A 14,696-nucleotide genomic window follows, 5' to 3' on the forward strand; every position below is an offset into this window, starting at 1 on the left:
TGTGAGAAACAGATTCAAATTGAACCAATTATTCACAAAAAAATGTGCAGCTTTTTTCATATAATCATTGTATAGAAAAAAACCCTGCATTAAGATCCCTCAAAATTTCCAAGTGTGGGTAACTGCAGGTCGGAGTAATGTGCGTAATGAAAAAATAACAGCGTACTGATTTTGAACGACAAGAGGGTGAGTAAACAATGACAGATTTTTGTTGTTGTTGTTTCTGGTTGAACTATCCCTTTTTTCAGTAGGTAAAACTTAACTAATCCAATTTAATCCAAATGCCAGAAGAACAAATCCTAGATAATACTGTACCTCCTACTATGCAAAACCATTAAATCGTCTGCCTTGCAGTTTTAACATCATTAATTGTACATCTTTGTGAGGAGGAGACTCCACTTCTTATATACTTGAAGTCAGTTGGATGCTTCATCTCCCCCCTTCACTTCCTGCTCTATTTATTATCTGGTAGCGGAGATGAGACTGTGTCCTGTAATTAGTCTGACCGTTTGAGATAATGCAGATCTTAGGATGACTCTGACACTGCGATTACGCCTTTGACATTGTTGTCTCTGCTGTTATGGTAGAGAGAGAGAGAAGAGGGTAGAGCGAGAGTTGAAGAGAGGGTGCGCTCTGGGCGAAGGAGGGTTCCAGGCATCATTAAGCCTGGCTCTCAAACCGTGGAAGAGGGAGGAGGGTGACATTTTAATCTGTGGTCTGTGCTGAAGCGCAGGTCCCATATGCAGTGCAAACATGCACTACAAGAACATGCCATTAGCTGTGCTGATGTTTTTACTCAGAATATAACAGAGGAACATGTGTCAAAGAAACAAGTGAGAGGTATCATTTACATTTACATTTATTCATTTAGCTGACGCTTCTATCCAAAGCGACTTACAATTGCTATATATGTCAGAGGTCGCACGCCTCTGGAGCAACTAGGGGTTAAGTGTCTTGCTCAGGGACACATTGGTGTCTCACAGTGGATTCGAACCCGGGTCTCTCACACCAAAGGCATGTGTCTTATCCATTGCGCCACTACCACCCCTCCGCAATATCAGCAATGCTTGATTGTTTGCTTGTCCCCAGGCTCATATTAAATGGATGTTATCCACTCACCTTATAGTAGTTCTCAAGGACCTGCCTGAATTAAACGCATACAGATTTTCTCTGGGAAAAATGCCAGTGAAGTGTTTGCCTTGGAGAAGTGTCTTAAAAAGATGTTGCAGTCTACACAATCAGTTTACCTCAATCATTTCAAATTTAATTATAATATAATACCTAGAGAAAACTATCTGTTAGCTTTCATATCAATGGTAGTTGGTTGACGTGGACGATTTGAAACCTGGCATATTTGCTCACACACACTCAGTTTCTAAACAACTGATGTTAAATGCCGTAAATGCCATGTGATTAATTTAAATTATGTTGCATTTTGTGTAAACAAAAAAATGCAGCATTGTTAAGAATTAATCACATGGCATTTATGGCATTTAACACCAATTGTACAGTTACTGTGTTTGAGAGTGTGAATTTTCTAGTGTGTGCATGTTTCATGCATAAATGCCTGCTGTGTGTGTGAATGTGTGGAAATGTGTGAGTACTGTGTCATGGATTTCATTCTCTCCTACTGTGTCCATGCTTTTATGTGCTGCTTTTGTAGAGTAACACTGCTGAAAGCAAAGAGAAAGAAAGAGCAGTGCTCTAGATGAGCCTTTTTTACCAAACCTTATGACTTGCTTTCCTTTTTGGATAGAATGAAAGTACTTAAGGTTAAGTGTTATTTTGAACCCTCAGTGACTTTTATTTTATAGACAAAAACAAGTTTGGAATGACATAACAGTGAGTAAGTGATGTATTTTCTTTAATGGGAAAAGAAAAATACCGGACAATACTGATCAAAAGTTTTGGGTCGGTAAGATTTGTCTTTAATAAATAAATAAATAATATATATATATATATATATATATATATATATATATATATATATATATATATATATATATATATAATGCTTCTAATGCACTCTTAATCAAAAATACAGTTCAATTAAAATGTATTTACAATTTAAAATATCTGTTTTCTATTTCAATATATTTTAAAATGTAATTTATTCCTGTGATGTCAAAACTGAATTTTCAGCATCATTACGCCAGTCTTCAGTGTCACATGACCCTTCAGAAATCATTCTAATATGATGATTTGGTCCTCAAGAATTGTGCTGTGTAATATTTTTGTGGAAACCGTGATGCATATATTTAATAATTATTTGATAAATAGATAGAAATAGAAATAGGAATAGAAAAATGAAATAGAAATAGAAATGTAATGTAAATGTTAATGTCTTTACAATGTCTTTAATTGGTTAAAAGAATGATTGTGTTTCTGGCACTGGAAATGACTAAATGAATTCCACCAGTCCCCTGCATCTTCTGACCGAATTTCATACGCTTTCATTTTTAATGTTTCTCTCAGATCTTTTTTTTTCACCTACCTTGTTTCTCCAACCCCATGGACTCACATGATGCATTCCCACACCCCAGCTTGAAAACACACACACATTTACATGCTGTAGTTTTTCCTCTTCTTGCTCACCTTCATTTTTGTTCAGTCACATGTCTTGAAGCATGCTGACTTCCTTTTATTATTTCATCCTCACTTAGTGGCTCCTCTTTTTTTCTTTACCCATTACCCATTTTCTACCCCTCACTCTCTTTTGCTCCCTTTCCTTCCTTCTTATCTTCCTGTATTTCTTCTGATATTTTATTAATATGATAATTCCCCCAGCTTGGGACGTCAAGCTGATGTTAATCAAAGACCTAACAGAAAAAAAAAGAAGCAGTGTAAAGTTTTGTGTGCCTGAGCGTATGGATAATTACCTTGCATTTTATTTTAATGTTATTTTAATTTATACACTATATATAAAAGAGTATATAATTATATAATAAAGAGTATAAATATATAAATACATACATATACAGTGTGTATATATATATATATATATATATATATATATATGAAGAGTTCAGATGCAAAAGGCTCTAAGAAATTTTCTTCTAGAATGATCATTTTTATCAAGCTCGTATATTTAAGTTCAGTAATTTCACTTAAATGACAATTAATAGGTAATTTTCATTGGCTTTTAAGTGAAATTACTGAACTTAAATATACGAGCTTCATAAAAATTATAATTTTAGAAGAAAATTTTAGATGGCACTTAGAGGCTTTTGCATCTGAACTCTTCATTTTATTTATATATATATATATATATATATATATATATATATATATATATATATATATATATATATATATGTATATGTGTGTAAAGAGCTGAACTATAATGATATGTAAAGCGTTTGTAATGACAGAAGCACCATGTCCAGTGCTTAATTTGAGCTAGATCCTGCTGAAGCTGCGGAAAGTTTGGAGAGAGTGTTTATAACTCATTTTAATATCGCTTAAGACATATTTTCATTTTTTTATATCCACGAGTAAAGCTGATGGTGTTTCTGATCAAAAGAGATCCTGAGAAGATGGATCTGCACCCCTGGACAATTCTTCTACTACTAATCAGGATAGCAGGAGACACAAGCAACGGCTTTTAGATCAGTCAGAAATCAATATAGCTAATGAAAGAGGCAACAATGTTGTCGGTGAGAGAGACTATCACTGATCAACTGAATGATATTTTGTCTCAACATGGCTATATACATGACTGGATAATAGGCTGTAGTTAGAGCTTTGCAGAAACTTGTAAATTATGCTCTTATAGTTGTCATTGTATGTTTCTGGGAAAACTGAAGTTGTATGTTCAGCATCTGTCACACCTTTTAATTGCTGTTTTTGATCCAGCAATTATTAATTTACAAATTAAGCACTGACTATATCGTTAGCTATTTATACACCATCAGGTAATGTATAATTTACCCCTTGTTCGTTTCTGCATCCCCCCCCACACTCTTCAGGTCAAGTATGTGGCTCTTCAAACTGAACTGGCACTCCAATTAACCCTCTTGCATTGGAGGATGCTTGTTACGGACCCGGTTCAACACGACCTGCTAATGGTGAAACTGAATAATTTAAAGTGCTGTCATAAGTGTCATGTTGTTGTACGTTACGTCAGGAAAAGCTGAGGGCGACTGCAAGCCACCAGGGATTCCTGTGGAACGATCCCTGGTCGTGTGACAGCTTCTGTGGAGGCGGTTGCAATATTGAGATCGGAGTGGGTTCTCTGTGCGTGGGGAATGTATGTGATTATGTGTGGGCTATATATTGTGTAGGGTTATTAGATACATTAAAGGTACGAATGCATGTGTTGGTGACTGCAAATATTTGTCTGTGTGGCGAAAACAGGTTCAGCCGCAGCGTATTAAGGAGTCATCCATCATGTCTCCTTCAAGACTGAATCAGCTTCCCGAAAAGCAGTGACTCACCCTGAGATTTACACAGTTGCGAGTGCCAAAGCCACCGTATGCGAAACAGAATAAGCTGTTGTTCGTTTATTATCGAGGCGTCAAAATGCGCTTATGAAAAGTGAACCGCCAGTCTCTTTGGTTATACTGGCCTCATTATTTATTCAAATCTTAATCGGCTGTTCTGATTGGTTAAGTCATTTCCCATGATTCTCAGTTGGTGTTATCGATTGTTACTGATGATTCCCCCTCAGGCCCAAACTAATTAGTGTTTCTCTTTCTGTCTCTTTGATTCCTGCTGTTTACGATGGGCCAGTGGTGACAAATATTTCCTGTGGGAAGCATCATGACGTTCGTTTCGCAGTTTTTATGCGTCTTCTCGCTCTCTTTGTCTCTGACACTCTCTTTATAGCCGCCTGTGAATTAAGTGCCAAATTAGTGCTTACTTTGATGCTCTGGTATGAATGAGGTTTTGATGATCTCTTGAGGTTATTGAGCCGATGATTTGCATCACTGTTATTCGTGAGTCTGTAATTCGAGCAAATGCAAGCTGTTTTCATATTCTAATGGAGATTAATTACCATTATATTTAATAAAAACACAGGGTAGTTGTCATGGCATGCAGTATGACATGTGATACTCATTTTAAACAATTTTACTTATTAAAATGATTTATTGTAGTAGTTGACAAAACTTCAGCGGAACATGTAATACTATTTTATTATTTGTTTTATGTGCTTAAATTATTTATAATTATTATACATGCAGTTGTATGGCCTCATAACTGCAAAAAAGGTGACTCAAAATGGTTGAAGTAGTGCTGACCAGTCATGTTATTTATATATATATATATATATATATATATATATATATACATATATACACACACACACACACACACACACACACACACACACACACACACACACACACACACACACACACACACACACACACACACACACACACACACACATACATGTGTATATATATATATATATATATATATATATATATACAGGTATATATATATACACACACACACACATACATGTATATATACATCTCATATGTATGTATGTGTGTGTATATATATATAAAATAAATAAAAAACATGACTGGTCAGCACTACTTCAACCATTTTGAGTACAACCATACATATACATACAAACATATATACATACAGTATATATATATATATGTATATGTATATATGTATATATGTTTGTATGTATATGTATACATGTATTTCTTTTTGTTGATATCTTTTCTATTGTGCCTTTCGCATTTCTCTTTTTCCATTACATATTTCTATTTGTCCCTTTTTTACCCTTAAATCCATCATTCTCCCACATTCTTCTTCCCGGAATGGAAAGATAAAAACGCTACATCTGAATCTGTGGGTGGCACCGAAATACAAAGCAACCAATTACATTTACACAGAGACTGTGTCTCTGTTCTTCCTCCTCCTCGTCCTCCTCCTCTCTCTTTCTCCCTTCCTCTCCCCCAGTCTTGTTTTCCCACCTTTCTTTCTGCCATATGCCCTCTTTTTCACTGTCACATGCGTTTCCACATGCCTGCCCCTCATTTCAGCCTTCACGCTGAAGAAGCTGAGCCACATTCTCAAGTTTGAAGAGTCCAGCTTTCAAACCTCTCGATGCAGACAGCTGCCGCATGCAGAGCATTACTCATATCCTTATGAAAAGCCTTTTATACCCGAGGCTGGTGTCAGCTTAGTAGGTGACATTAAGAGGCTAAGAGTAGTCCTCACTGGGCCTGTCATTTCTCAAATTGAAAAAGAAGTGAGAGACATTGACAGCTGGATCCGGAAGCAGGAGGAGTTACGACACGTAAGGAACAATCGTCCATCCAGACTGTATCTAGAAGGGCTTTCACATGTTCATTTGTGGGAAAATGGGGTCATATCATCAGAAATTTAATTTATTTGCAATTTGTACATAAACGAGTTTAATGTTCCAGATGTGAGCTGAGAAAAGTGCAGTCACAACACATGTGAAAAGGATATTATTTTACATAAAGTCTTAAAGGCACAGCAGCAAGTAAACTCTTATTAGTGTCAGTGTGATTGCCTCTCATGGTCATGTTCATGAAAAACTAAATTATGATTGTTTTAACACACACAAAAAACTGGTTTAAATAATAATTACATCAAAATAAAAGGATAAATATTGTGTTAACATGTAGAATATGCAGCTGTATGCATGTTGACTTTAATGCTTGCTGGTATGCTCTGAAGTTCTCTCGTAAAAGAGACATCACGATGGGCTCAATTAATTTAGGATTTAAGTACTGAAAGGATTGCAGTAAATGCTAAATATGATCAGCTGCTGACAGGGTCACTGGATTATGCTGTGCTGGATTACACTGGTGATGCTTTAGTGGTTTTGTATCCCGATGATGACTAAGCTGATTTTGGGAGAAAATCTGTGGAATTTTGTTGAATGGATTTAATATGGTGTTAAACAGAGCTGAGAGTACTAGATTTTTCTACAGTTTTTTTTCAAATGTGTAATTTTACCTATACATTGTCAGTCAGTAATGATACTAACTAAAGTTTCAGAAACCCTAAAGGTATAGTTTACCCAAAACCTAAAATGATAACAGGCTTTACTAAGCCTCTTCATGTCATTCCAAACATGTACAGACTTTTTTTTTTTGTCTTTCTGTGGATCATAAAATAGGATATTTTGATAAATTTTTTTGCTCATGCAATAGAAGTCATTGGGCACCATAACTGTTTGGTTAACAGCATTCTTCAAAATATCATATCTAGTAAGTAAATGTTGACAGAACCTTCTTTTTTTGGGTGAACTATCCCTTGAAGTACTCAAAACTCTTCTGTCTGATTTAGTGAGTTCATTTGTTGGAAGATTCTTCAGACTGATTTAATCCTGTACTTGGTTTTGGAGTCTTTTTGAACGATTCATTAATAGAACAGGTGATTTTCTCGTGACTTCGCAGCACGTCGTGCCTAACACCATCCTTCAGCTGTGACTGTATTCACAATGTGGGCCTGCCAATGACCAATGTGTGTGTGTTTTTTTGCAGAGCAGCTCGTGCATTTGGAGAGTACCTTCACACCCATCCTGAGAACCGCAACGGATCAGGTCAGATATCTCCATTCCTCTTTCTTTCTTGCGGTTTCTCTCAACTGTTCTTTTTTATCTGGTCCATTTAGAGCCTGTGGTGTTCTCAGACTCCAGGCTCGTTCATGTTTCATGAGCCACTTCTTGATGTAGTTTGTGTTGTCTCATCTGTCTTTTTCTCTGTGCATCTCTTGCTGTTTCTCACTTGTCCCTCTTTATTTCTCTCTGCATCTGTCCTAATGTTTGATTTGAAGATCACTTACTGTCTGACACCCTCGTTGGCCACGACTCTGATTTCCCAGACAGCCTGTGTGCACAGAACAACAACTTCCACAGCTGCACCCTCCAGGGCTCCTCCGTCAGCGACGACCCCAGCTTGATCAACCCCGCCGTGGGCCTCCTGGAACCGCCACCTCCGACGACTTCCTCCAAGAGCCGACTCTCCCTAGAGCGCAGCTTTTCGGCAGAGGAGGACCAGCAGAAGTGTGTGGAGTGCTCCCTGCAGCCTGCCCGGGTCTATACTATCACTGGAGAGAGCGGCATGCTGGGAACCAACCGGGGAAGCAAGGAGAACCTGGAGCTTGAGGTCTTGAAAGAGGGGCGGGAGGCGTGTCATGCCCAAGTACTTGCCCAGCCCTCTACGTCCTCCAACTCGTCATCTCCGACTCAGCGCCACCACCACCATGGAGGCGGAGGCGCAAGCGGAAGTGGAAGTGGAAGCGGAAGCGGAAGCGGAAACCACCATCACGGCAACCACCATCATGGCAACCACCAACATGGCGGAAATGGCGGAACCAGTGGAAGCAGCCCCCACCAGCACATCTCCGGTGCTGGAACGTCGCACCATCAACACGGGGCATCCCATCACCACCACCACCTTTCCCAGCCTCTGCAGAGCTCTGTCAGCGCGCACAATATTCGCGGCTGGGGGGAGGGAAAGGACTGTGGCCTGGCGTGTGAGTCCTGTCCCGGGGCTCCGTCACGCAGCCAGGGCTCCCTGGACCTGGAAAGCAGCACCCGAGAGGCAGGCAAGCAGCGCCGGCCACCACTAGAGCGGATGTGCAGTGTGGACCGCGTGACTGGGCTGGAGAGAGGTGAGAGGGGGAGAAAGGCAGGAGAGAGAAAGAGAGAGAGGCTCTGGCCGAGGGGAAGGGGTGGGTTTCAGCCAACAACGGGGGGCGTCGATGTGTTCGATGTGCCGTGGTCTGTATTTTTCCCACTCTCCTGTGTCTCTCTCCTCTCTCCTGTGTGTCTCTTTTGTGCTCTCTCCCTCTGTGGAGTGGACCGTGTGTGTGTGTGTGTGTGTGTGTGTGTGTGTATGTTGTTGCTGGTGAATCTGCACACAGTGGCCCCAAAAAGTATTTGGACACTTAAACTACACTTAAATGAATGTTTGAACTCAGAGTTTTATAAATACAGAGGTCCTAAAATTGAGCTTGCTAATGGGGTTCGGGGGGTGCCACCCACATTTTAAGACATTTCAAGGTAAAAAATTAGGATAACAATAGCTTTAAAACCATGTCAGTGGGCAGTAGCATAAATTATTAGTCAATTCCTGCTCTTCTTCTCTCATCTCCATCACCTTTTGTCTTTCTATCTCTTTCTGTCTCCTTATCTTGCCCTGTATCTCTTCCCTTCCCAAAGTTGAGCTTTGACTGATGCATTTTCGTCTGTGTCAGTGAAGAAAGTAAACATAGGGTCAACTGATATTTGTGCTTCATGAATCATTTTCTTAGACAAGTGAGGCCACCAGGAAAGCTAGGTAACTGTTTATTAAATTAATTCACAATATCTGGATATTCATTATTAATCTGATGCCAAGTATGATTAAAACGGCTTGGTGAAATGAAATGTTTAGTTTTAGCTAATTTCATCTTTATGCCCATTAACTGAAGCGTCGTGCTGGAATTCACACTCAGCACAGCAGCTTCTGTGAACATAAAACCTGCGTAATTTGATTAGTCATCTCAAACATTTTTACACTGATAAGAGCTATTTGATTTGGTTATCGTGGCATTGTGCAATATTCTTGCAGCACCAAAGTAGAGTTAATTTTAGGCAGTTATTTCACATTCTTTATTATATACACCTTATTATATACACTTAAAAATACCTCAATGGTATGGCCATGCTACTTAAATAGTATACATGTTAACATGAGACTATGTGAAGGAATCGCTTACCAACTTTGAGCAAAGTCAGAAACTTTCATCATCAAGTTAAAGGAACACTCCACCGTTTTTTGAAATAGGGCTTATTCACCTTCTTTCCTACATTTAGATAGGTGGGCAAATGCATTTTTGTCTCAGTGCATGCATTGTTTTAGTTTGACAGGGTCGGCGTGAGCTTAGCTTAGCATAATGAATGGAATCCTTTGTTGCCAGCTAGCATGTCCTGAGTAAAAGTGATTTAAAAAAAAAAAAAAAAACACCTAATTACTTCTTGTGGCCTGCGTATTCACAACAAGTACAAATAGCGATGCAGATTAACACTAGGCGATTTCCTAGGCAGATATTGACTTATATATTAAGGACTATATTAGGGGGAAGCACAGGCGAAGCACTGCTACTTGGGCGTGATATCTCTGCGCCCAAGTAGCAGTGCTTCGCATGTGCTTCCCCCTAATATAGTCCCAAGTCAAAATCTGCGTAGGAAATCGCCTAGTGTTAATCTGCATCGCTATTTGTACTCGTTGTGAATACGCAGGCCACAAGAAGTAATTAGGTGTTTTTTTTTTTTTTTTTATATCACTTTTACTCAGGACATGCTAGCTGGCAACAAAGGATTCCATTCATTATGCTAAGCTAAGCTAGCACCAACCCTGTCAAACTAAAACAATGCATGCACTGAGACAAAAATGCATTTGCCCACCTATCTAAATGTAGGAAAGAAGGTGAATAAGCCCTATTTCAAAAAACGGTGGAGTGTTCCTTTAAGCAGGTAGTTTTCCAATAGTCTTGAATCAGCAGATTCAACGTCCAGCTCCACCTCTCTGGACCTAATGGGTGGAGTTATGTTTAGCGATAATGTTATGGTTAGGGGTAGTTGGCCTAATGGGTGGAGTTATGTTTAGCGATAAGACATAAACGTCTCTTTCTTGTTTGCGTACATTCATAATGTCTGACAATTGAAAACCTGACACAGACAAGTAATTTGCTACTGTCTGTCTTCACCTGGATGACTTACTCTTGATGTACTGGCAACAACCCACAGATGAATCACGGATGAATAACTAGAAGTTCAGTAGTGTAGAACAGCAGACATATCACAAAAATGACAATTTAGACAGCTTTACAGCTCAAATAAAACACAATTTTGCAGATCTGTTAAAAATTGGAGCTTCACATGTTTTACTGGCACTATTATTTCTTGTGGTGCTGTTGTTTTTTTGTGCTTTTATTATAAAAAAGATCAAATAAGGGACAAGTCAACTTGATTTTCTGTTCTAATTGACTGAATTGAGCTTCACTTGTTTTGAAAACGTTTATTTAAAAATATAGAAGTGTCATTAGATGACAAAATTATCAAACCAAGTGACATTTATTTTTTTCTAAAGTAGCACAGTGTCACTTTACATATTTATATATACTATGATGTAATTAAATGTAATAACAAAAATAGCTGAGAACAGTAAAGCTAGCATAATTTGGGTGCTAATTTGCTTTGATATTGTGTTGTCTAGCGCAGTGAAATTCCTACATTCCTACTGAGTGAGTGTGGCTTACGCATCCAAATACTTTTTGGGGCCACTGCATATGTTTGTTCAGTTTGACACAATTCATACATTCAGATGCATCATTTCAACCATACTAATGTGGTCCCTGTATGTCTGTTTCTAACCAGACGATAACAGTTGGTTCCCTAAAGAGAACATGTTCAGCTTTCAGACTGCTTCCACGACCATGCAGGCGTGAGTACTCACTTCATTGCACACACACACACACACACACACACACACACACACACACACACACACACACACACACACACACACACACACACACACACACACACACACACACTGAAGTTTGAAGCCCACATTGACCTCAAGTACAGATGGCACAACAGGTGTATCGCCACTAACACTCATTCATTTGTGACATTTACTGTCAAACTGACTCAGAGAGCCGACAAGTACACGATGACCACACACACTTTCTTCAAATGTGGTTATCTAAGCATTCTGTCTGTCTTTCTCTCTCCTTTTTGTCTGCCTCACCTCTCTGCTCTACAGGATTTCGTGAGTATCCCTTTTGTACCCTTTAAATGTCACAAAATGACAGTGTGTGATATCAAACGCTAGCTTCTGCACCACCATCCCTCCAGTCCCACCTCTTCAGCTTTATTTACAATTCTCAATCTTTGAAATAAATCTTTGAAATAAATGAAAAGAAGCATTTCTATCTGAACAGGATTAGATTTTTCTGAGGATCTCTGAGGTATTTTTTTCTGTAATTGCTCTATAATTTCAAATTGTGTGAGAAAAACACCAACCTGTTTAAAATCACACATTACGTCTATGAAACAAACATATATTGAATCTTCTCAGGGTAGCTCAGAGGAAACTGCCATTTCAGTGCCGTCAATATGATGAAACTGAAGTAAAATGATTTTACCTTGATGTATGAAAGAATCACATTGCGCTTGGTTTGAAAACCTGAGAGAATGATTGATGATGTTGCTTTAGTGGTGTGTAATGCAGCGATGCATTTTGATTCAGGAAATAGCTTCGAGAAACATTTGATAGGCTGGTCTGGATAATTCTGATTACCTCAGCAAGAGACAGAGATGTGGTTGTCTTGGATGGTTTAGAAATGCTGACAGATGCTGATGCCGATCATCTTTTGACTTGAGTTGATAATCTAGAAATGTTAAGTGCCCCACGGGATAATTTGGTTTTGTGAATCATAAAACAACATGTTGGATTGCAGGTGTGTGAAATTTATTTATTTGCTTATATTTTGTTTACTTAATTACATCTTTTATTTAATTTTAAGGAGAAATTGAGGCTCTGGATTGAATTTCAATCCGTAGGTGATGCAGTTAGTTATGTTATCAGGAAGAAGGTCAAGATATTTTCTTATCAACACATCAACAATAAATATTCAGTCTTTTGATTTTCTGTGCAAGCCTGTGCCGTGGCTTTATTTGCCCAGAAGGAGCTCTTCCTGATTAACCCAGGCTAACACTGCCCCTTCATGAGCATGGCTCTAACCTCTAACCGCACTCAAGTGAGCCTTGCCCTCTGCCATTAAAGCTGTGTCACCTCCTGCCAGGGTTTTCCGGAGTCTAGCAGAGAGAAAGAGGAGAAAGAGTGAGGTGGAGTCAGCCGCCGCCATTCAGAGGTACTTTGTTGAAGCCCTGTCATTTATCGCTGCCTTTATTCCTGTCAGACAGAGAAAGAGCTTTGGCAGTACAGTCCTATCTATCCATCCATCCATCCATCCATTAATTACATAAAAGGAGGTGTTTATTCATCCATCCGCCCATCTATCCATTACATAAAGGGAGGTGTTTATTCATCCATCCGCCCATCCATCCATTAGATTAAAGGAGGTGTTTATCCATCCATCATCCATCCATCCATTACATAAAAGGAGGTGTTCATCCATCCATCCATTAATTACATAAAAGTGGGTGTTTATTCATCCATCCGCCCATCTATCCATTACATAAAAGGAGGTGTTTATTCATCCGTCCACCCATCCATCCATTACATAAAAGGAGGTGTTTATCCATCCATCATCCATCCATCCATCCATTACATAAAATGAGGTGTTCATCCATCCATCCATTACATAAAAGAAGGTGTTCATCCATCCATCCATTACATAAAAGAAGGTGTTCATCCATCCATCCATTACATAAAAGGTGTTCATCCATCCATCATCCATCCATCCATCCATTACATAAAAGGAGGTGTTCATCCATCCATCCATCCATTACATAAAAGAAGGTGTTCATCCATCCATCCATTACATAAAAGGTGTTCATTCATCCATCCATCATCCATCCATCCATCCATTACATAAAAGGAGGTGTTCATACATCAATCATCCATCCATCCATTACATAAAAGGAGGTGTTTACCCATCCATGATCCATCCACGATCCATCCATCCATCCATTACATAAAAGGAGGTGTTCATCCATCCATCCATCCATCTTCTTTCTTTCCTTATTCTTTGGCGAGAACCACCTTAAGCACTCTAGCCCCTAATTTGCTATGTTGTTGGGTTGAGATGAGACTCAGATTCGAATGGTTAGAACAAACCTTAGCATTGCTTTTTGTTTCGCTGTCACAAACCACTTTCTTAGCGTTGTGTAACTGAGTGTTGTGTAACTGAGTGTTGTGTAACTGAGTGTTGTGTAACTGAGTGTTGTGTAACTGAGGTGTTGACTGAATAATGCAAGTTGAAAGGAAAATGCAGCTGCTTTAACCTCAGAAATAGGGGGTTATTAAAAATAACCAAGCCACTGTAAACATGACCACAAGAGATATTATAGACATTCCCAATACTAAACAATGTCTCTGATGTTCAGGTTAATTCAGTAAAACAAATGGAATTGAAATAAACATGTTAAAATGCAAATAAATGTACAAAAAGTTTTTTTACAGTGATTATTGATGTTCCCTTTTTAAAATGTTCTGTGCCTTTCGAACTACACCATAGTGCAGCTTCTGCCAACCGGTTATATCGGCATTCAATTGAATTAGTAAACTGTAATCCTAATTTGGCTTGTTACCTGGTTTTCAGCAAATCGGTTATGACTACTGGATGAGCATTACGTCAACTAATTAATATTCATGAGCCATGCTGATAAGGTTTATAATCCCATCCACATACACATTTTATAACCTCTTTAAAGCCACAGGGAAAACGGCATATATTGCATAATAGTACAGATTATCATAAAGTATATTGATCTGATCTATTAGCATATTCTTCATATAATCAATAAAGTTGTTGTTGTTGTTGTTGTTTTTAAATAGATTATTTGGCCATTGTTTTTTAGCCATTATGTTTCATTCAAAGTCCTCTCTAAGGATCAGGGATAATTGAAACAGGACCAGATGGTAATAGTATCACAGTAACAGATGATTCAGGAGTATATTGTTGGACAGGGGTGGTGTGATGCGTCTCTGGAAAGTCAACCCTATGAGACAAATGAT

At 38.6% G+C, this 14,696-nt stretch overlaps 1 protein-coding gene across 3 annotated transcripts in view; it reads left to right on the top strand.

Annotated features, from left to right (window-relative positions):
• Positions 1 to 14,696, top strand: part of nsmfa (NMDA receptor synaptonuclear signaling and neuronal migration factor a) — a 49,904-nt gene that overhangs the window by 7,854 nt on the left and 27,354 nt on the right. The window contains exons 2-4 of one of the 3 annotated variants that reach the window (XR_014198517.1): positions 7,485 to 7,543; positions 7,825 to 8,616; positions 11,366 to 11,432. Coding sequence is in view for 1 of the 3 variants with exons in the window: in XM_082140239.1 (XP_081996365.1) it covers positions 7,485 to 7,543; positions 7,777 to 8,616; positions 11,366 to 11,432 (966 nt within the window). In the remaining 2 variants the exon portion in view is untranslated. Of the gene's footprint in view, positions 1 to 7,484; positions 7,544 to 7,776; positions 8,617 to 11,365; positions 11,433 to 14,696 lie in introns of all 3 variants that reach the window. The other 2 variants (XR_014198518.1, XM_082140239.1) reach the window with 2 other exon arrangements.

Source organism: Leuciscus leuciscus (assembly GCF_965113295.1).
Source record: "Leuciscus leuciscus genome assembly, chromosome: 16".
NCBI lineage: Eukaryota > Metazoa > Chordata > Actinopteri > Cypriniformes > Leuciscidae > Leuciscus > Leuciscus leuciscus.